At 38.7% G+C, this 23,130-nt stretch overlaps 1 protein-coding gene across 6 annotated transcripts; it reads left to right on the top strand.

The window, feature by feature from the left end:
- Nucleotides 1-4,414: 4,414 nt before the first annotated feature.
- Nucleotides 4,415-22,321, top strand: Kctd18 (potassium channel tetramerization domain containing 18). 6 transcript variants are annotated; one of them, XM_069995767.1, is made up of 8 exons: nt 4,415-4,498; nt 5,120-5,165; nt 7,053-7,269; nt 8,929-9,140; nt 11,751-11,944; nt 13,170-13,264; nt 17,703-17,805; nt 20,154-22,321. In XM_069995767.1, exons 3-8 carry the CDS (start codon nt 7,110-7,112, stop codon nt 20,632-20,634), a joined length of 1,245 nt encoding a protein of 414 aa, XP_069851868.1. In that variant the 5' UTR covers nt 4,415-4,498; nt 5,120-5,165; nt 7,053-7,109; the 3' UTR covers nt 20,635-22,321. The 6 variants fall into 6 exon arrangements, with proteins under 6 accessions (XP_069851868.1, XP_069851865.1, XP_069851870.1 ...); XM_069995764.1 differs by lacking the exon at nt 5,120-5,165; XM_069995768.1 differs by lacking the exons at nt 4,415-4,498; nt 5,120-5,165 and adding an exon at nt 4,795-4,907.
- Nucleotides 22,322-23,130: the final 809 nt, after the last annotated feature.

Raw genomic sequence — 23,130 nt, 5'->3', positions numbered from 1 at the left:
CTCCACATTGAAAATGTGTTGGTATATCTAATTAAAAAAAAAAAAAACCACTAAGAACAGAAGTATTATTTTAAAATGGACCAAAACTTCTTTATCTCCTATAGTTTGTCTATTTGAATAAAAAGGAAATTATTCTTTGGAGCCTAAACTTTAAGCTGTTCTGATTTCAACCATGCCACAAGATAATGCCCTCTTAGCATACAATTAATCATACAAAGAAATACAAAGCACTGGTTTCTAACTGGGTGTCCTGCTGACCAAAGCAAATTGGAATCTGAGTGATCAGCTTAGATTCCTTATAAACAAAATTTAGATAATGTATATAAGCCCAAACAGCCTCATTGCACTTTCTCTGCCAAAGCAGGAAAAAATGTAGCTATTTGTTCTAAACATTTAAAACAATTAAGGCCTGGTTTTTTTTCTATAAACTTATAGCAATAATCTAAATATTTCTTACAAAGATTGGGTATGGAAAACCTTTATACATTCAATCTTAAAGCAACGTCTTTCTCCATTAAAAAAACAAAACTACTGATTGTTTAATGTACCAAAGATTACTTTTATTCTTTCATCTTAATTTTATCATTAAAGTAGATGATTGATATTTTTTATGATGTTCACATTTCCTATGACTGATGGCATTTTGAAAGAGGAAGAGAAACAGGATTAACCTTATCTCCTACCACAGCTCTAGATCTAATAAGGAAGGACTGGGAGAAGACCTTAGCAGGAGGCAATCTCCTATAAGCAATGAAGAAAAGTCCCTCCCAGAAAGTCAGCTGACACCATGGTATTAGACTTCAGGCTCCAAGGCTGTGAGAAATAAAATGCTGTTGATAAACTAGCATTTTTTGTTGTTGTGTGCTTGTGTCTGTGTTTCTTAATTATCTACATCTATTGTATATTTCTCTTGGATTGTTCATTTTCCCTTTCAATTTTTAAGAGTTGTCTTCAATTTTGTTGCAAATATTATCTCTAGTTTGTAATGTGCTGCTTGTTTTTAGTTATTAGTTGATAGTAACATTTTCAATAAATTTTCAGTGTATTTTTAAGCCACAGTACTATTTTTCCTATACCAGGGGATGATGAAACTTTTTTTGGGGGGGGGGGGGTCCAGTCATGGGGCCTGAACTCTGGGCCTGGGCGCTGTCCCTCAGCTCTTCAGCTCAAGGCTAGCACTCTACCACTTGAGCCACAGCGCCACTTCCAGCTTTTTTCTTTTTTCTTATCTGGTGCTAAGTAATGGAACCCAGGTCCTCAGGCATGCAAGGCAAGCACTCTACCACTGAGCCACCTTCCCAGCTCCAGAAGAAACTTATACATAGTTTATTTTAGGCATCTTGTCACTGCAATGATTCCATCTGGTTTCATGGCTTTAAATGATTATACTTTCCAAATTTATATTTTTTAATCACAGCACTTCACTCTTGAGCTCCAATTTACTTAATTGTTGTGTCTCTCTTGGCTATCTGTTATATCTGAATGTCAGCAGTGCAAAATACAGGTTCTGATCTCTTGTTAAGGCTATTCTACTTCCATAATGCACCATGTTGGTAAATTTCCCATCATTTGGTCCTTCAAGTGAACAATCTAGAGGTAATTATTCCCCATTTTTTCTTTGTTTCCTGTGTGTAGCAGCCATGAAAATAGCTTTCTAATCTCCAGTTGCAGAGAGCATTGTTGACTGATTGCCCTGGCCTCTGTGTTCTGAAATCCATCACCATGTTCCACGTTGCGCTTCCCTTGGCCTAATCCCAGACAGTAATTTAAGAGCAACAGGAATATTGAAGTCCATTGTCAGGAGATACAGACTCTTCAGAATGTAGACTTTGGCTTGGAGACTCCACATTGGATTTGATGGAATTTTCTTAGAAGCATATACTGTGTACAAACTTTCTATCCTTCCTTCCCTGTTTCGCACTTACTTGTATTCTAATATCTCTCCCAGTTCACCTCAGATGCTTCTCTATTTTTCCTTCACGAGTGTTTTCCTCAATAAATCTCTTGAATGTCTAATCCAATCTGGTAGGCTGCTCAGAAGACCTGAACTAACACCTTATAGTTTGTGCATCAGCAAACTTCATGTTATTTCCATCTCCTAAATATCTTTCATGTATCCATTCACCTACTCTACTGCCTTCAAAGTCAAAGCTACAACTTTCCTCCCCTGGAGTAGCACAGCAGTTGGCTACATGGCGTTTTATGTCTCTCCAATATATTCTCATCTCAGTAGCCAGAGTGATTTTCTTAAATGGTGAATTAACTGTGTTACTTCTCTGCTTAAAGCCTTCCATTGGCTTCATTGTGCTTAGAGTAATTGTTTACTCCTACCATGGCTACAAGATGTTTTAAAACCTGGTTTCTGGGGCTGGGAAGGTGGCTCAGTGGTAGAGCACTTGCCTTGCATGCTCGAGGCCCTGGGTTCCATTCCTCAGCACCACATAAGAAAAAAGCCGGAAGTGGCGCTGTGGCTCAAGTGGTAGAGCGCTAGCCTTGAGCTGAAGAGCTGAGGGACAGCACCCAGGCCCAGAGTTCAAGACCCACAACTCGACCCAAAAAAAAAAAATAAATAAATAAAACCTGGTTTCTATCTCTCTGTTCAGTCTTTAATTCCTATCATCTTCCTGTGTGCCAATGCTCACTAACCTTCAAACGCACATTCACCACCAAGGAACTGTTACTGCTGCCTTCTCCCAGACCAGATGACATCTTCTCCTTTTACCCCTAAAACCAATGCCCCTTGCCAGCATGAAGTAGCCAGAGAGAATCTGTGCCCCTTTATAACAATCAAAAGGTTGGAATTAGGTCTGCTTTGAGAGAACAGCCCTTCCACCCACCCTCCTTTGTGAAAGACAGTAGGTACCCTTACCAGAAATCACCTGCCCAAAACTGGTGATCACCTGTAACTGTCAATCACCTGACTGAGTCAGCAAAGGACCTGAAGTGCCAAGGTCACTTCTGCATCTGCTGTGGCCGTGCCTCACCCTCCCCTATATAATCTCTCTTCCCCACTGTAAGTTTGCACTCTGAAAACCTTCATCTACATATGGTGGTTGCTGGCAGTTTGGTTTCTCCTAATAAACTCACTTCTGCCTGAACAACCTCCTGACAGTCTCCTTTCAGCAACCTTTACCGATTCTTTTCTGTTTATACAAATAGCCAAGGCCATTCTACTTGCTCTTCCTTTTTTCTTAAATATTCTTCATCACTTCGGAAGCTGTGCTTATTCTCATTTTTAGCTGTCAAACATCCATTCCCCTCATAAGTGAGGACTTCTCCACCCAAGCTATCATCTTTACTATTACCTTGACTCTATTCTATTTTGCTTACTGTTTGTTTTTCCCACTTGAACAGCCCCATGGGCTACCATTTGTTTTTCTATGGTCCATACTCTTAATGTTACCCATTTAGACCCACAAAATCTAACATATTTACAGAAAAAGTTTTCTGACCATTGTACTAGAATGAAAGCTGCATGGATCAGTGACATTGCTTTAGTTCAATCCTTCAGTCCCAGTGTCTGGCTCAAATCTAATGCTCAATAATTATATGTTGGACACTCCTTCCCTGCTTCCCAAGACTGTTAATATCTGAGGGGGGAGGCAGACTTACCTTTCACTGCCTTCTCCCTTGCTGAGACCCTAACAGAGGAATTAGGAACCAATCAGCATGAACTCTGGGGATGTGCCTTGGAGACAAGACCATGTACAAGGTAGAGTACAGATGGAAATGGAGACTGGGGTTTAGTGTGAACGAGAAATTAGGTAGTTCTGCAAAGGACTTAGCACAGGGTTAGAGGTACAAAAGTGTTAATAAATGTTTGCTATAACTTCAATTTTTCTTTGCTGGATCAAGAAAACAATTATTTTTTCTTTCTTTCTCCTTTTTTCACCTATTTTAGTGTAACAGTTTCTACCTTCCAGCCAAGAAATGGGTAGGGGAAAAACAAAGGAGGGGGTAACAATGTTTGATAGGAACTGTATTCTTACCTTACGTAGCTGTAACTCTTTTGTACAGTATCTTTACAATTAAAAAAGAAACGGGAGTGAAGATTCCAAAATATAACTTTCAATTGTAAATTAAACAAGGAAGTTCTGTGTGGAAAAGCTTTGTAAATCGCACACACTACTCGAACGGACTTGGCCAAGTCCATTATACCAGTAATTCCTAGCTGAACACCCTTCCCAGTAAGCTGGAAGGCGCCCTTTCCTCCTTGGGTTGGTTGACGGGGGCGGAGCCCTGGCGCTTGAGGGGCGTGGCGTGCCGGGGCGTGGCCGCTCCGGGGCGTGGCCTATCGCGAGCTCCTACACGCGCTCCCTCGCGCCCGCGCTCTCCATTCTCTATCTCTCCCTCCTGCGGCGCCGTGGGGCCAGGCCGCACGGGGGCGCCGTCGGGCTGTTCTGTTCCGGGAGTTGCCGAGCAGCGGAGGAGGCGCCTTCTTCCGCGTCCGGCCCCGCGGTGTCAGGCAGGGGCGGCACTGAGGGCCGGCGGGTCGCAGGTCAGTCAGGCAGTCGCCGGTGCGCAGCCACTGGGCGCCTGGTGGGCCGCGGGCCCAGGAGTCGGCGGGACGCCGATGACCCGGGCGCCGGGGTTTCAGGCCGTGGCTTGGGGCCGAATCGGGGTCGTCTTTCCCTCCGGTCGTGGGAGGCGCCCCCCTCCCGGCAGGGTGCCTGGCTCCTCACGTTTCCCTCTGACCCGGCTCTGAGGAGGAGCGCCCCCCACCCCCACCCCCACCCCGGGCGCGGTCAGCGGGTCCCGCCGCGCAGACGTCGGGAAGGACGCCGCGGGGCCTGGAGTCTGCACGTCGGCGTGCCCGGGCTCTGATGAGGGGAGAGGGGGGCCCGGGACCGCGCCCCCGCCCCGAGGCCGCCGCGGGGCCAGCTGGAACTGGGGATCGCCCCGGTGGGGTGAGAGCAGTTCTGGGCCGCCTGGGGTGCTGCCCCCCCCCCCCCTGCACACACACACACACACATCCCGGCGCCGCTTAGTCAGTGACAGGCCTGAGACGGCCTCGGGGCAGTGCTAGATGGGACCCTGTTGGGGACACAGCGGGCCTGGCTCTAAAGGGGACATCCCACAAGGCTGTTTGGGGGTTTTGAGTTTGTTTTATCTGTGCCAGTAGGGACAGCCATTCCTATCGTAGAAGCGGATCCGGGAAGCATTCTGTAAGTGGAGTTATTTTAAGAGTGACACTGCCCCACCCTACCCAAAAGTTGGGCTGAAAACAGTGGGATAAAATGAGGAAGAAGTACAGAGCATTATATCTTCCTGAAGCACTGTGCAAGAATTCGAACTCAGGATGGATACTTGGGAAGTCAGGTTTGCCCAGGATCTTGAAGTAGAGGCAGGATCCCAGGGGAGCTGGTCACTCACTGGCAGTGAGAACTGGCTCCATCCCACGCCTCACAGGTGTGTCTTAACAGGGATCTTTCTAGAAGGCTGGACCTTTAGTTCCCATTTTTTCTTCTTATTTTGGTGGCAGGCCAAACTGAAACATCTAGGAAAGGATTATAGTTGATCACTTAATAAAAGTGAATTGACAGTAACGTAGTTGAGCCTTTGGCAACCATTTGAAGCTTGCTATGAAATGTATAGATTATGTAGGATACCTTTTTCACACAGTATCATTTCTGGTTCTAAATGAACACAACAGTGACTTTTGGGTCACACGTGGATGAAAAAAATCACTTAAATCATTTAAAACTTTCTTAAAGCTTCACTCTAGTGTGAAGAAATTGAAACACTTATAACATCTAACAGGTGTTAAACGTGCAGTTCTAAACCAGTCTGGCTATTAGTATTATAATTGTGACAAGATTTAAAACTATCATTGTTACAAATTCTGCTCTTTTGTTTTCTTAAATCTCCAAAGTCACTATCAAGTTCCTGAGTATATAACTTAGGATAAAACTTGTCGTACTAAGTATATTTGTCGTTTATTTTGCTCACTCTGTGAGCCAGAAATAATATATATATATGCATTTATTTTTTTAATTAACAGTAACTGGCACTTACTTTGGAGAAGTGGATTTTGAACTGAACCTGGCTGTTGAGGCCAAACTCCTAATCACAACCTACATTGTCTTTTTCTTTTTTTTTTTGTGTCAGTTGTGGGGCCTAAACTCGGCCTGGGCACTGTCCCTCACCTCTTCAGCTCAAGGCTAGTACTCTACCACGTGAGCCATAGTGCCATTTCTGGCTTTTTCTGCTTATGTGGTGCTGAGGAATTGAACCCAGGGCCTCTTGCATTCAAGGCAAGTACTCTACCACTGAGCCACCTTCCCAGTCTCCTTACATTGTCCTTGTCTTTCTTTTTCCTTAAGAGAAAGTGGTCAACTTAGGGCTGACGCTAATTTATGATAACTACTTTCTCTTTATCTGTTAATTATTCTCTGATGGTCCTTTTTTTGTATCTCTTAGCTTTTTTTTTTTCCCCTCAAGTCTGATACTCTACTTCTTAAGCCACAACTCCATTTCTAACTTTTTGATGGTTAATTGGAGATAAGAATCTCATGGAAACTTCAAAATGTGATTCTCAGATCTGAACCTCCTGAGTAGCTAGTAGTAGAGGTGTGAACCACCAACGCCTGGCTTCTTACAGTCCTTTGATGTAGCCAACATTGCTGCCTCCATTTTATAGATGAGAAAACAAGAAAAAGATAATTTGTCCAAGTTCTTAGCATTTTATCCCAAGTCATAAAACTCAGTTTCATGCAATATACTGATCTCTGCAGACTTTGTAGTTATAAAGACATGTGTACTGAAGGTTACACATATTCCCTACCTTTGCTTTACATGTGATAGACCATGTGTAACTTTAATTCTTTAAAAAGTTGGTTCAGCAGCTATACTTTGCTGATATTTTATTATCTGATACAAATCCCAGGTCAAAGTTTTCCAACTTCTTAGCATATCTCAAACTTTATTCATATTATATGGCATCTTTTAGCATTGCTGGTTCCAAAGATGTCATTTGAAATCATTTATAAAAGTATTTGTTTTACATCCATGTAGTGGTAAAATGACAGTGGTGTTTCCTTTTGCTTTGACAGAGGAAGTTTTGAAGTTACTTAAAGTGTGAGGCAAAACTTGGAGTGGCTAAGGACACAATGGCGGACCATAAGGTAGACGAAGAGGTGCTAGAAGTTCTTCGACTCAATGTCGGGGGCTGTGTTTTCACAGCCCGGCGTGAGTCTCTGTGCCGCTTTAAGGACTCTATGCTGGCGTCTATGTTCAGTGGTCGTTTTCCTCTAAAAACAGATGAATCAGGTAAATGTCCAAAGTTTGGAAGCATGATGGTGAATATTCATTAAAGTAGAATCTATTTTAAATTCCTTTTGATTTTCCTAATTACCATGGAATGCATTAGATTAGTCTACTAATTACTGAATTTATTAGGACTGTATGGAGATTAAGTACATAGGGAAATTAAGCACTAGTTTCTAAAGTCTGTGATACTGTTGCTAAAAGTTGGCAAGAAAGTGAGAGGGTGTCAGGACCAACTGTGACCTAATTATCAAGATTAGCACATGTGACATGACAGCTGCTGAAGTCTATCAGTTTCTCTTTCTCTCAAGTTAGAAAACATTTTTCTCTGGCGAAAGCAGCTGGCCACCTTGTTAATGACAGTCATGGAATTAGTGTTGTGTTTAACACTGGTATACCTATGTGGTCTCCTCTGTGCTGAGATGCGTGGCTAAGAAATGCCAGTGGAGGCAGAGGACCAGAAATGATGTTTTGGAAGAAACTAGAATATAGGATAAAGTCTCTGCCTCAAGTATGGTGGGAGCCACTGATGAACCTACTGCTATTTGTAAAGTAATCTTTATCAGTCCAAGAAAGGCTTTCTGTATTATGTTTTGGACCTTCCATGAGCCCTAGAATCCACTGTGGTTCTGTGGTAGAGGAGAGAGCTCAAGGGGTCCTGAGCATGAAAGGTTGGCTGCTGTCACTAGCTTAAGGCTTGGGAAAGTCATTTGTTCAGCTACATGGCAGTTGAAAGAGTGGGAAAATATCTAGCTGGTACCCAGAGCTTGATAATGAAAGGAAGCAGAGATTGAGCTTTAGTTTCTACTCCCAAGATTTTTACCTCACTAGTCCTTTTTTTTTCTACATTAATCAAAAGAGAAAAAATTATTTTCTTTATGCAGAAGCTTTTTGGTTTCAATTCTACTAAATTCCTAAAGAGCATCTTTTATCATAAAATGGTGCCAACACAGTATTTCTTCTTGTTTTAAGTGTAGATTCTCATACTCCATGTGATTAATCCAACCATTCCAGACAAAGGGCACACCTGCTCAATGCTTGTAGCGTAGTTGACTTTCACTAACTGGTCATATGATGATCATGCCACATTCTGTTCTTGTCCAACTGGCCTGAGGCTAGGGGTGAGCTTTTGCAGTTGCCTATAGTGGGATAGAGTGATTGTAACTAAAGTGGATCTTGGAGTATGTTTTCCTAAATAACTAAAGTGGATCTTGGAGTATGTTTTCCTAAATAGTAAGACTACAGGACTCTACCACTAAGCCACACAATATCTTTGTGCAAACTATGAAAGAGGGCCTTCTATTCAGGAAAATACAGTTCCATGGCATAGTGCATGGCTAGATGAGTAAAGCATGGGTTTGATTTAACTCCACTGATTCCCATGGCCTGCCCCCTCTGTACATAGAACACCATATAAACCAGATATGGCACTCCTGATGATATATATTTGCATCCAGACTCATATGCAGTGTTCTGTAAATTCAGATGATTTTCCCAAGCAATTCACTCAAATTCAGTTTTAAAGTATTATTGCTAAGTCAAAACATCAAAACTTTAGCTCAGCGTGAGTGGCTAACCCTCTTTTATTAGATGTTAACCTTCTTTGGTGAAAGAAACTTGTAGTTGTAATTGATCATTGTCTTTGAACTGAATGTTTTCTAGGGGCTTGTGTTATTGATCGAGATGGACACCTGTTTAAATACCTTTTGGATTATCTTCACGGAGAAGTTCACATTCCCACAGATGAGCAGACTCGAGTTGCCCTACAGGAGGAAGCTGATTACTTTGGCATACCTTATCCATACAGCTTGTCTGACCACTTGGCCAATGAAATGGAGGCATATTCTTTAAGGTCAAATATAGAACTTAAAAAGGTCTTGACATTTTCTCAAGTTTTAAAAAAATCCTATATTTATTATACACAAAGCAATATATACCATTTTTCATAGCTTGTGTTGTCACATAAACCAAACAGGAGGCAGCTTTTACAGTTTTGAGCACATGTTTCTTAATTACTCCTACTCACCTTATAAAGCTGAGATCTGATTCTAGAAAAGTATATTACATTGCTAAAAGACTTATCAAATTCCCATAACTTTTTTAGTGGTACTGGAATTTGAACTTTGAGCCTTTTGCTGGTAATGTGGCTTGAACTCAGAGCTTCATGCTCTTTATTAACTTGCTTCCTTGTGGCTGAAACTTGTTCTATTACTTGAGCCATGTCTCCAGCCCAGCTTGGAGATGAGTCTTTCAGGCTTTCTTCCTGGGCTGCCTTTGAGCCAAAATCTTAGTCTCCTTAGTAGTCAGGATTACAGACATAATTTACTAGTGCTTGGCTTGGATAATTTTGTTGTTGTTGTATGCTGGTACTGGAGCTTGAACTCAGGGCCTTGTGCTCTTTCTTGGCTTTTTTTATTCAAGGCTGGAATTCCAGCACTTGAGCCATACCTCCACTTCTAGATTTTTTTTTCTGATTACTTAAGAGATCTGAGTCTATTAGATTTATCTGCTTAGGCTGGCTTTGAACTACAATCCTCAGCTCTCAGCCTCCTAAGTATCTGGGATTACAGTCATCTACTACATACCAGTGCCTTCGATGACTTTTTAATAAAACATTCTCCTTTACAAGTTTTTTTCTTTCTTTTTTTCTACTAGGGATTGAACTCATGACCTTAGATTTGCTTAAAGTTCTTTTTAAGTTAAGAAAACTGTAGTATATGAGAACATATTGTTAATTATTTTTGGCTTATAAAGTGATTTTTAAAGGAATGGTCATGCTAAATAATAAAATCTCTTCAATTAGTGAGTATAGCAGTTTGTTACTAAGTTAAAACATTATTTTGATAAATTCTCTTTGAGACTGGTAAATCTTTTTTAAGGTGTTCATATTTCAAATCACATTTTAAAGATTTTTACATGAGTTCAAAAGCTTTTTTTATCTTTTTATATTTGCTACTAGTTAACATTCAAGAAAAATACTCCCTAGAAAATTGTCAGTAATGAAAACTGTCAATTTTAATTATTAACACTTACCTAGGGAATGTTTTAAGTGGTTTGAATTATTTGATTTGGATGTTAGTGTGTAGATAAGCAAACTGGTGGATGTTTGGTTATTAGGCATGCAGACAAAAAGAAAAGCTAATTTGGTTCCAGATCCCCTTCTGGAATTTGCATGGGAGGCATGGGCTCTGCTCCTGAAGTTACTTATAATTTAACTGTCAAATAATGCAGTCTTTCAATGCTATTTCCTACATCTGCAGAATGGGGCTACAAAAGCTTGGTGATAGGTTGGAGAGGGTTATCTTCTTTTGAATCCTGTTCTATTTCTGGTTTGTATTGAAAAAGAACAAGGGCAGCCCACACTTATTCTATCAGCCAACACATATTTATTTCAAATGTTTCTGACATGTATGGCACTGTACAAGAACTATGTGGGACATCAAGGTATTTAACATTCAGTTTTCACCCTCAAGCAGTTTATGGTATAATTGGAAAATAAAGATGTGCAAGGGAAGTTAAGAACCAAATACAGAAATTAGATGGCAATGTTAGATGCCAGTACAAGACATGTAAGGGGGCCTAATTTCATTACTGAGTTGGTAAGCAACTAGGCATCTTCTTTGTGCCAGCCCCTATTGCAGAAACATGGTCTATTTCAGTGAACAAAACAAAGATGCCTGTCCTAAAAGTCCTCAAAGCAATCATACCATTTGTTCCAGCAAAGGCCCCGCCACTCCACTGTGTGAAGCCCCTTGCTCTTAGCCCTGTAGCATCATGTCTTCTTCTCAGGTGGCATATAATAAGTATTATATCATGTGTTGAAGGCTCATTGAATGATTTCTGATTTCTGTATTAGCTATAAACTAGTTAATATCATCTTATATCTTATATCTCTTAGACCTTAGATGGTACCTCCACATGTTCAAGTGAATGAATGAATGAATGAATGAATGAATGAATGAATAGGTGGATAAATGCCAAATGAGTTCAGGCAGTATATATTGAGTTTACATATGTCTGCTAGTATAAAAAAATAAGTTTATCTCATTAACTCATGGTTGTAATTTGGGGACCAGCTATGGAGATAGTCAGTAGAAAGTGAAGGAAAGATACAGGTAAATGAGACACTTTAAGAAAAACAAAGGAATGAGAAAACACTAGTTCTTATATGAAGATTATAAAATTAAAAGTGATATTCAAACTGAAAGAGAAGATAAAATAAAATTTTGGTGTGAAAAAGGAGTCTCTAAATAAAAAGTTGTTAAGGTTTGGGCGGTATTTTTTTGTGCTTATTCCCCTCCTTCCTCCAGTTAATTCATAACGTATGTGTTTAAAGACTAGTCTGAAATCTCTTTTTTTCTGTTATGACCATCTCAAATTGCAGCTGTTCATGAAAGTAATAGAGCACATTCATTCTTTATTTTATGCCATAATTAAATCCAAATTTTATGTTATTATATTTTTTTCTTTCTTTTTTGCTTTAGGCCTTAACAGACTTCTGTGATTCATATGGCCTAGTTTGCAATAAGCCAACAGTTTGGGTTCTCCACTATCTTAACACATCTGGTGCGAGCTGTGAGAGTAGAATTATTGGTGTATATGCCACCAAAACAGATGGGACAGATGCTATTGATAAGCAGCTGGGAGGAAGGATTTACAGTAAAAGCATTTTTAAAAGGTATGTGCAAATAGTGTGAAAGTTAACCAAATCATCCAGTGTCTACTAAGAGAGTTGTGGATTAGAAAAGACATCATGGCCCAGCAGACAGAGTGGCTCTCAGCTATGGAAATAGGCTGCTTTGGAGCAGGTGATAATACAGAGTATTTCACAGAGCTGTAAGTCACAGGCCGTCTTTGTGATTGAGGACAGCAGTTCTCAACAGGGACTGAGCACCAGAGACCCTGTAGAAGCCTTTAAAAAGTGAAGAAGCCTTTAAAAAGAAAGAAAAGAGGGGCTGGGAAGTTGGCTCAGTGGTAGAACGCTTGCCTTGTATGCCTGAGGCCCTGGGTTCGATTCCTCAGCACCACATAAGCAAAAAGAAAAAAGCCAGAAGTGGCACTGTGGCTCAAGTGGTAGAATGCTAGCCTTGAGCTGAAGAGCTGAGGGACAGCATTCAGGCCCAGAGTTCAGGCCCCATGACTGGACCCCCCTCCCCAAAAAAAATAAAAAGAAAGAAAAGAAAAGCTATATGCCCACTGTTTCCCTTGGACCATAGTCTGGAGTGGATGTACTAGCTTAGAGGTTGGCAGACCACTGAATGACTAGTCTGTGCCTTGGGTTCTCTACTAAGAATAAAGAAAGCCTTCTCTTTTTCTTCCAGCTCTAGAATTCCATGACTTGAACATATTAACTTCTTAAGAGTTGTAATCTCTCTGTAGTTTTACTTACACTGGTAAATTTATTTAGGAAGCTTTTATTGCTTTAATTCTGTGGGAAATTGGATTATGTCACAGCTTAGAGACTAATATATGACTGTATAGGCTTGTTTTAGTTGTTTAGAGATATCATCAGTGTCCAGCTTCCTTACAGATAAGGAAGTTTGTATATAAAATATGTAAAAACCTGGCATGATGCCAGGTTAATCTGAGTGAAAGTTGAATCTTTTCTAATTGTATTAGTTAGCTGATTTTAAGAAAAAAAAATCTTGTTGAAAAAATTTGTTTATATCATGAAATTAATACTTTATTACAGCAAAAAGAGACCAAACATAGATTAGTATATGTTATGGTTCATGCTTAAAATTCATATTGTCACAATAAAAAAATTCATATTGTATGTTTGTATGCATATAGATATATGTGTGTGTATTTCCCCTTACCATTTATAGAGTGCCTGTTGACTGTATGTATATATATCCACACCTAGGTAGTTTGTTTTCTTTTCTTTTTTGTAATATTTCTAGAGAGGCGGGAAATAATGTTCAGTACATTTGGAGCTATTATTCAGTAGCAGAGTTGAAGAAAATGATGGATGCCTTTGATGCTTGGGAAGGAAAAGGTACAGTACATTTATTTCATTTCATGGAAGTAAGTAGACTTTTCCTTAATAAGACAAAGTAGAAATTATATATGTGTGTGTGTGTGTGTGTGTGTGTGTGTGTGTGTGTGTGTGTGTGTGTGTGTGTGTGTGTGTGTGTGTGTGTGTGTGTGTGTGTGTGTACATAGTTTTTTGAGAAAGCATTCTTTTTAGTGTGTCAAGGTGTTACTTACTTGCTAACACTGAGGCAGCTTACTTACATGTCCTTAAAGTCTATTAGTTCCTAAATATTATTACACTATCTTGATGCTACTATAATATAATTCAGTAATATCAAGCATACTTTTTCTACTTAATTCAATTAAATATGAGCTTATTTGGATCTATTGGATACCTAGCATTGTCCTAAATTAAGCATATAATGTATAAAAAAGGAGAGGAAGTGAAAATAATGCTGGAGGACATGTATAAAGAGCTCAAATAAAACAAAACCTTTAAATGCACACTTGGAAAAATGACCATTTTTAATTAAACTACTTAGAGTTGATAAGGATAGTAATGCTTTAAACCCGCTATGGTATGCAGTTCACATTAGATATCTCTTAGTCCTGAACAACCCTGTCTACTATTTGCTATTTCTATTTGACAAGAAAACCAAGTCTTGGAAAGGAGACTAGCTTAAGGATCCCGGAGCGATATTTTTTTTAATTAACATGTAAATATGGAATGTCTGTATTGTACACACCACTGTAAGTTCCAAAATTGCATCCTGTGATAATTGCATCTCAGTCCTCAAAATGTATTGGAACTCAGTTATGGACAAACAGAGAGGTCAAATTGGGAGTCTTTATTAAAGAGCTGGCATCTGCAGGTAGACTCCTGTCTCAAAGACCTGCAGACCATCTAATACACTTAACACTGTTAGAAAAGTGAGCCATGAGAGCAGGAAAGAAAGAGAAAAAGACCAATACCAACAAACCGTATCAGCACCAATGGAGAGACTGAAGTGGCAACTAGAGAGCCAGGATACACAGTCATGAGGCATGGAGTAAAGTGCCTGAGTTGATCTGGGCCTAAATAGGGCCAGGGTCAAGGGTCAGGGTTCATAGCAAGGACAGGTCCAGTAACCTCTCATTCAAGTCCCTGCCTCTAGGAATTCAGGCTCACCCATTACCTGGGGATTGAACTTCTCTGCCTTAACCATGAAGACAAGATGGTGCCAGTTAAACCCAGTACCCTAGCATCTAGCCACCACATGGCTAAGATGGCACTGGTTAGATCCAGTATCCTTTTTTCAAAATGACCTTGAAGCTAGTAGAGACAGACTGCAGATTGCATGAAAATAAATGAAAAGAGAGGAAGCGGCTTTACAAACTTTACATCTGCCATTCCTTGTTCAGGTGGGGGCTGGTCCCAGCTCTGCTTTTTTGATCAATTGTGTTTCTTTAACTTTTTCTCTTTTCTCCTCTCTTGTTACACTTTCCAAGCAAGCATAGTGGCATATAATAATGAAAGAAGTGCTTTTCTCTTTATTACTGGTGATTTAGTGTACTTTGAGACACTTATGCTTAAGTTGAGGAACAGTGTTGGGGGGGTTGGAGTTCTGTGTCTTCTTTTGTGTCTCTCTCATGGCAGGATGCCCAGGATTCTTTGGGAGGGCCCTGGCCTGGCTTCTTTATCTACTGACTAGGAAGCTGAAGAGGAAAGCTAGGATCATTCACTTTTTATAAAGCCTTTGATTGACTTTTAGCTCTTTCAAAAACATAATGGAGCATCATTGTTATTTAACAGTTTCCAAGGAGGCTTTGAAATCCTTAAACCAGGAAACAAAAGTAAGAGAAAAGTCTATGGAAGGGAGAAGACAGTTGTTTTATATGGGCATATGTCTTTTTACAAAATGTAAAAAAGAAAAAAAGTGGTATTTTAGGTGTTGAATTTAATAGATTAAAAACAGCTGGATTGAGTGTAGTTATAGAATCAGCAGCAGCTAGCTTTGATAAATCATTTAGCAATTTTAGGGGGAAATCCCATTCATGGGACAGGCCAAGATATGCTTGGGTCTTCTAATGAAGAAAATTGCTAATATGTATTTAGGCATCTCCTTTAGACATCTCTCCCCTTGTTCATTGAACTATCTGTACATCCATATTATATAGACCTATGTAGGAATGAACATGTAAAATAGCAATGAAAATTTTGGGAAGTAGAAGTAATGAAAGGGATATATCTTAACTCTATTTGATAGTAAAACATGCTATAGATTTAGTGAAAACCATGTGTTCTGGTTTAGGAATAGAGCAGACAGAGTAAACTCTAATGAAGTTATAAAAATAAAAATGCTATGTGATACAAAGTATGAATTACCAATGGAAGAAAATAGATTACTTAATAAGTAGTTGAGAAATATACTTGAGAGGAAAAACAAAATTTTCATATCATTTAATCAAACAATTGATTTATTAATAGGGATATAAGTTATAAGCTCAAAATAGATAATTAAAAAAGTAAATTTAGCTACATACATTTTGGTACAATCACAAGATGGAATACAGCCATTAAGATTATTTTGGAATATTATTTATATGTTATATCAATACATGGAATATGTTTATATAGTGTAATATATGATTATATAATCCAATATGATGACTGTTAAATTATGTGTAACTTTTTATATAGAAGGGAGCTTTGTGATAAAATCAATGATTAAAAAGCAGGAAACAACTATAAAACTTTTTCAGTTACGAGCATATCACATGAACAGAAAAAAAAGATTGGAATAAAATAGTTTTCAGGTTAAGTGTGATTTTACATTTTAAATTATTTTTCTATATTTCCCAGGTTTTGTACAGTAACTGTGAATTACCTTAATAATTATGAAAAATTATTATTTAAACAAGTGGCAATGACTAGTCATGGAAGGAAATGCTACTTTCATCAATAAAAAGATCATTGACGCCGGGCGCTGGTGGCTCACGCCTGTAATCCTAGCTACTCAGGAGGCTGAGATCTGAGGATCGTGGTTCAAAGCCAGCCCGGGCAGGAGAGACCGTGAGACTCCGATCTCCAATAAACCACCAGAAAACTGGAAGTGGCGCTGTAGCTCAAGTGGTAGAGCGCTCGCCTTGAGCTGAAGAGCTGAGGGACAGCGCCCAGGCCCAGAGTTCAAGCCCCACGACCGACAAAAAAAAAAAAAAAAAAAAAAAAAGATCATTGACATATACATTAACATGGTTGTATCTTAAAATAGCATTCTAAGAAGCCCATTTTGTAATTACTAAGAGAACTTTAGTGGTAAAAAAGACACCAAGTCCATTCTTGGAACTTAAAGAGTTATTAGGGCATTATTTTTTAATGCTGAGAAGTTTTTATTTACTATAATTCTTTGAGCATCTTTTCATGTATCTGTATATAACTTTTTAAAATTGAATTGAAAGTCACATAATATAGAATTAACTACTTTAAAGTATATAGATCAGTGGCATTTACTACTTTTACAATTTGGACAACTGATAACTCTTACTTGGGTATCTCCAAAACATTTTTTGTCACCTCAGAGGCAATTCTAGTAACCTCTATAAACAATTAGTCCCCATTCTACTTTTTATTAGTCCTTTACAACCATCATTCCACTTTTGGTCTTAATTGATTTAACTATTCTGGATATTTCATTCAAATGGAATCATGTACTATGTGACTCTTTGTATCTGACCTCTTTATTGATAACAGTGTTTTGGAGACTCAAAAGAATATAGCTTTTACTTTCTAATCAGAAGAGAATATCAAACTTAAAATTGAATATGAATTTGTCTGGAATCACTATTCTCATTTTCATAGAGTGGTGATGTTTCCTGTTTTCAGTGTGTGGTGTTTACAGAGCAGTTCTAGTAACCCCACCTCATGAAGTCTACAGGGCAAGTGATATAATCACTGCTTTCAAGTGCTACTATACTGCCAACACTACGACTGACTTACAAAGGCACCTGACACTTTCTGTGTGCTTAGTTGGTTGTGAGACCTTCAATGATTACCTCATAACTGTATGCACTGATAACAGTGCATACTGTTTTTATCAGCATATCACTGAGGAAATAAAAATTTCAGTCCAGAAAATGTCATTCCCAGGGTCACATCAGTGAGTGAGAGTAGGATTCATATCTAGTTAGTTTTGGCTAGTGCCTCAGCTGCCAGTTGGGCATATATCATGAGTTGATTATCTCAGCAGTCAGTGGCAAGACGGGGTAGTTAGGGGTAGTTAATCAGCTTTGCCTGAACCCAGGTCATGAGCTGTGACACTCTACTGTCCTAGAGCATTCAGTGAGCACTTCCTGTTTGTGTTGTCATCCTACCCTTCATTAGGTGAGAGACATAACCTTATACTACAACTTGTTGGTCTTATACTGTTGCTCATTGCTTATGGTATTTGGAGCTCCCTTAATGATGCCTTTTTATCTTCAAGGTGTTAGCTATTGGCGGGTCCCTCATGAGCTGATAGAATGTTGGACTTTGGAAGAACAGCCTTTACTTGGAAGCCTGCGTCACATGGCCCCAATTCGAAAGAGGTTCTTTGTGATTTTTTTAAAATTATAATTTTATTATCTTTAAGTAGTTGTACAAATGAGTTATGTTATATTTTTAAAACTCTGTAATTGATATTGTTAATGACTTTAGAAAAGAGAAATAATCCTTGATTTTATTAAGTTTATTAACGACCTAGATGGATAGTCTACCTTACCATCAAAATATAGATCTTAATAAATACAAAGTTACCGAAATAGTGTATAAGAGTTGAAATAATTCCCTAAATCTGGAGGTGAAGGACTGTGTGTTTGTGTGTATTTTATAGTACTGAGGTTTGAATTCAGGGCTTTGTGCTTGCTAGGCAGGCTCTCTACCATTTGAACCACACCCTAAATCCTATTGTATTATTTTTTGAATATGGTTTTGTTTTTATTCCAGAACCAGCCTGTACTGCAATACTCTCATTTATGACTTCTGGGATAACTGTGTGTTAGTGCTACCATACCTATGCTTTTATTGGTTCAGACGGGCTCTTACGAACTTTTTTGCCTGGGCTGGCCTTAAACTATGAGCTTGATGGTCTCCACCTCCCATGTAGCAGCTAAGATTACATATATGAGCCACTGTGCCTAGCCCAGTATGGTTTGGAAAATGCTGGTGGAAGCTAGAGGTATGACTTGCCTAACACCATGAGACTTTGAGTTCAATCCCTAAGACTACTGAAAAAAAATATGAACTTCATAGCATAGTGCCAGTGCCTCATGCCTGTAATCCTACCTACTCAGGAAGCTGAGATCTAAAGAATCATGACTTGAAGGAGCTCAGGTAGAAAAGTTTGTGGGACTCCATCCCCAAAATAGCCAGTAAACAGCTGTGTTGGAGGTGTGGTTCAAATGTAGGCAATCTGCTGAGCAAATTAGAGGCCCTGAGTTCAAACCTTGGTGTTGGTATTCCCCCAACCCCTTACTGGAAAAAAAAAATACTAGTGGAGACCACTGGAATGCTCTGGTAGGCATTTTTTACCCCCAACAGAAATGGAATTCCAGGCTTTATTTGACAGTAGAAAAAGAATCTGTTTAGACTTAATACTTGAAATTTCCTGTGGGTTATTCTGAATTCCTTTCTCATTTATTTGCCATAAATAGCATTTTTATTTGATGATATTTTCTTGTGCTCCATGAAATTATTAGCATTAAATTCATCCCATATCTGTTTCTTTCATTGTTTTTATTTAAATTAATGTTTCTTTTTTTTTTAGTATCTAAGTTTTATTCATGGCCTTCAATATTCTGATTTTTTTGATTGCTTGTTTTAGGATTTGATTCATATCTAAGGAATTTCAGACTACTTTTTAAGTTTTGCCTCTGGCTTCTTTTGCAGAAATACAGCTTATTAATTTTTAAAAAAATTGGTCATCTTTTGTTAAAACACATCTCATTTCTCAAGGACACTATGAGATAAGCTTTATGATGGACAAATATTGTTTATTTAAAGAGCAGTGGCTCTGAACTGGCGGTGTTTTTGTCCTTCCAGTGGATGTTTGACAGTGTTTGGAGACAATTTGGTTGTTCCTCTCTAGGCTGGGAGAAAGTTGCCTTACCTGTGTGCCTGTGAGGTGGACCTTATGATGGGGAGATGGTGGAAAGCAATGGGAGGAACTGGCAGTGTTTTGACAATTCTAAGTAATTTTTAGAAATGTTGTCTTAAGGCTGTTTATAATGAATGGTAAACTATTCAGGAGTCTTTGAAGGCTTGCCCAGACTTCAAATTGGAAATCATCTAACCATACCCACACCATGAGTTTGACTATTCTAGTAGTCTCCAACAAAATGTGAACCACACATGTGAATTTTACTGGCTGTCAAAGGTGACAGTGTGACTGGGAAATGCAGATGTAACAAACTTAAATAAACATCTTTCATATGTCAGAATGGATTTTAAAGGTCCATTTGAAAACATATGCAGCAGTTTTTCATCTGTATTTGGCTATGAACCCTCTGTTTCTTTTTCTTCAGTTGTTGACACTGCAGTTGTAGGAAAATCTACCTTGATTATTCTTGTGATCCTCTGGGCCACATTTGGACTATTAGGAAGAGGGTGATATGTTGTATAATCCTTAGTTAATGGTCCAGATTTTAACTTCTTGCTGATGTTAACACTATGTGTGATTTTAAAAGATGAAGTTTGCATTCAAATTGAGAATAATCTTTTGTAAATTTGCTATTTTACATATTGACCCGGTAGATGAAAGATGAGGTAGGTTTATCTCTAAACTTCCAGTTTTAAGGAAAGCCTTTTTGTTAAGCCAAAAGATATGCTTTGGAAACATTTTTATTCATTACTAAAAGTGAAAATGCTGAAAAAAAGATATGACTTTTGTATTTTCTAGGCGATTGATAACCCTTAATGAAGAGGAAGAAGGTGTGAACTATAAGGCTGGTCCTAAGCCAGTCAGGTTTTTGGGCCCTTCCACAAGCACCCAAATTAAAGTAAAGAACTCTGCATCAGTCAGGGTGGCTCCAGCCAATACTGTCCAGACCTCTCACAACAGCAGCTGTAGAAAGGCAGCTCAGTGCTCCATGCCCAATGTGGGTATGAGGGCATCTGGGCATTTTCCAGCTTGTGATGGTGCCGGGAGTGCTGAGAATGGAGCCACACACCCCTCGCCAGCAAAGGTGCTACTCTCTGACAAGAAGTCTACATCCCACCGAGTGATAAAGCTGAAGAGGACTCCACTGTGTGCTGTGATTCCTTCTGTGCCCACGCCCACAGCGGGGATGCAGGCTGGCTCCCCAGAGCTGCCTTCTCTGGAAGCCCCTAACACATTAAGTGGACAGACTGAAAATGGGAAAGAGCAGGCTGATGGATAAAAATGATGGAATTGAAATTTCCCATTTGTCTCAGAGCTTCCAACACTTTTGATACTAATAAGTGACACTATTCCTTTATGCAGTAGGAGGGAAAACATGTTTCTGCTTAGGATTGTTGCTAGAAAAGTGACTTATGTGATGTAGGAATGGAATGACTTGTGTGACTTTGTTGTTGGAGTTATTCTCCTTTTCCTAACTTTTAAAGGATTGTTTGTCTATGGTCAGTGTGATTTTTAGTTTTTAATCTTTCTTTAACTTATTTGGTGTAGAGACAATGAAGCAGGATAGCACAGTAATTACTAGAGAAGTCCTCTTTCTTGCTTTATCATTATAGACACCATGAATTTTTGTAATGCCACTTCTTGCAGCCCAAGAAGGGGTCTGAGGAGTGGGGGAAGACATTTCCATCTGGTGAGATGGAGAAGGTGGTGTCAATGCCAGCCTTCACTGTGTCACAGCCAGGAGAAGTTCCAGAGAAAGTGTGGATCAGGTGAGGGACCCATGATTGCTCCTGGTCTCAAAAGACAATATGGAAAGAAATGATAAGAAGGGAAAAAAGACATTAGAGATCGCACTTTGAGTCTTGCTTATTTTCTTTCCTGAATTAGCTTTTTTAAAAAACTCTTTCCTGTTAGCTGATCTATTTATATCACCACAAGAAAACATGGTTATAACAAGGTTTTGTAATGAATTGTTAAAATATCACATTTAATTGGAAGAGTGAAGTTTTTAAAATAATTTGAAAAAGAGAATGTGAATGTTTAACTTTTTAGCTTAAAGTTAGTATTTGTTCTTCAGACGTGACTCTGAAGTCCTTCTGATTATAATATGATTTTGTGCATAAGATTTCTGTATAACAATATTTTTAAACAAACAATTTGATTAATCCTCTATTTTTTCATGGCTATTCAGTTTGTATGTTTACTCTTACAAGTTATGTTTTATAATTGGATCACATATTTCTACTTTCAGTGAGCACTATGCCTGCATAAAGCATAAAGTTCAGAAAGCAGGGTAGTAAAACTACCTCCAGGGCTTAATACTGTACTTGCATTGCCTTGAAATAGTAAAGTAAGTATCTACTCAAATTATTACTTTTCAAATAAAAGCTTTTCCATAAAAAGTGACACTTTCTTTGTGCTTTATTAAAGCCTTGGATCCTTTAGTAATATGGAAGTTTATAAAACGTTTCTATTTCTGCTTGCAAAAATTGTTTTCTTGTCCAGATAAAGTAGAAAATAATTAAACCAGTTTTGGCTAACTGTCCATCTACTTACTGGTACCTTTTTAAATAGGTGATTGATTTAGGCAGAAATGGTTAAGATCCATGTTGACATTCTCTACTAGAGAATGTCATCTTTTAAAAAGTGGTATTATAAAGTACCCAAATATTCTTTTTATTTATTTTTTTGGGGGGGTCCAGTCGTGGGGCTTAAACTCTGGGCCTAGCGCTATCCCTCAGCTCTTCAGCTCAAGGCTACCACTTGAACCACAGCGCCACTTCTGGCTTTTTTTCTTTTTTGCTTATGTGGTGCTGAGGAATCGAACCCAGGGCCTCTGGCATGCAAGGCAAGCACTCTACCACTGAGCCACCTTCCCAGGCCCCCCCAAATATTCTTAAAATTAAGAATCATAGAGAATTTTTGGACTTTATTAGTATTATGTGATCTAAGACATTTTAAGTTTCTAGTTTGTATAAGAAAATTTCATACAAATAAAGTCTATAATATACATTTTATACATAATAAACATTTCTTTGATTCATTCAATAGCTTCCATTTGTTTGTATCAAGTAGTTGAAAGGAAATGTGCTCAGTACACTTAGCCTTTGTAAGTATTCTGCTTTGTAGAGCAAGCATTGGGAGCTGCTGCAGTGAGACGGGAAAGTAACAGGTAGAGCTCTCACGGGTATCAGCAATTGAAGCCAAATTCAGAATGCTCAAATAGCTTAAATTATTTGGGGGTAGTTTACTGAGAATTTATCTTGATTTTCTGTCAGATTTTTAAAAATTTGCTTTTTTAATACTAAAGCCTTCTTTATGTTAGCAGACTCTGCAAATATAAGAGTTAGGTAACTGCTATAAGCCATTGTTCTTCCTGGACAGAAAGGAGAAGAAAAGTAGCAATTGGAGAAGTAGGTGCATGCAGTTGGATCAGGAGTCATATAGAAATACCAAGTGGTAAGTAGGATATTTAAGAACTACTCATAAAGGAGTTGTGTGCTACCAGAGAACATGTGAGGAAAACTGGCTTGTCCTGGTTAAGTCTGATTAGCTGTCATGGAGAGCCTAAGGCCAGCAAAATAAATCCTTCTGAGGGATTTATTTTACTTGTATTGCCTTATGTTGGAATTTATAAAAAAGAACTTTAATATGTTTTACTTATTTCTTTTTGGTTTTAGATCAACATTGTAATTGAAAGAAGCTGTGGTTGGTTCTTAAATACAAGAAAATGAGGTTCAGAAAAGTTAGAGCTGTACAATAACGATCATATACT

This window comes from Dipodomys merriami, unplaced genomic scaffold, assembly GCF_024711535.1.
Source record: "Dipodomys merriami isolate MVZ:Mamm:240054 unplaced genomic scaffold, mDipMer1.0.p SCAF_49, whole genome shotgun sequence".
NCBI classification, from domain to species: domain Eukaryota; kingdom Metazoa; phylum Chordata; class Mammalia; order Rodentia; family Heteromyidae; genus Dipodomys; species Dipodomys merriami.
This window is presented reverse-complemented; position numbering and strand designations above follow the sequence as displayed.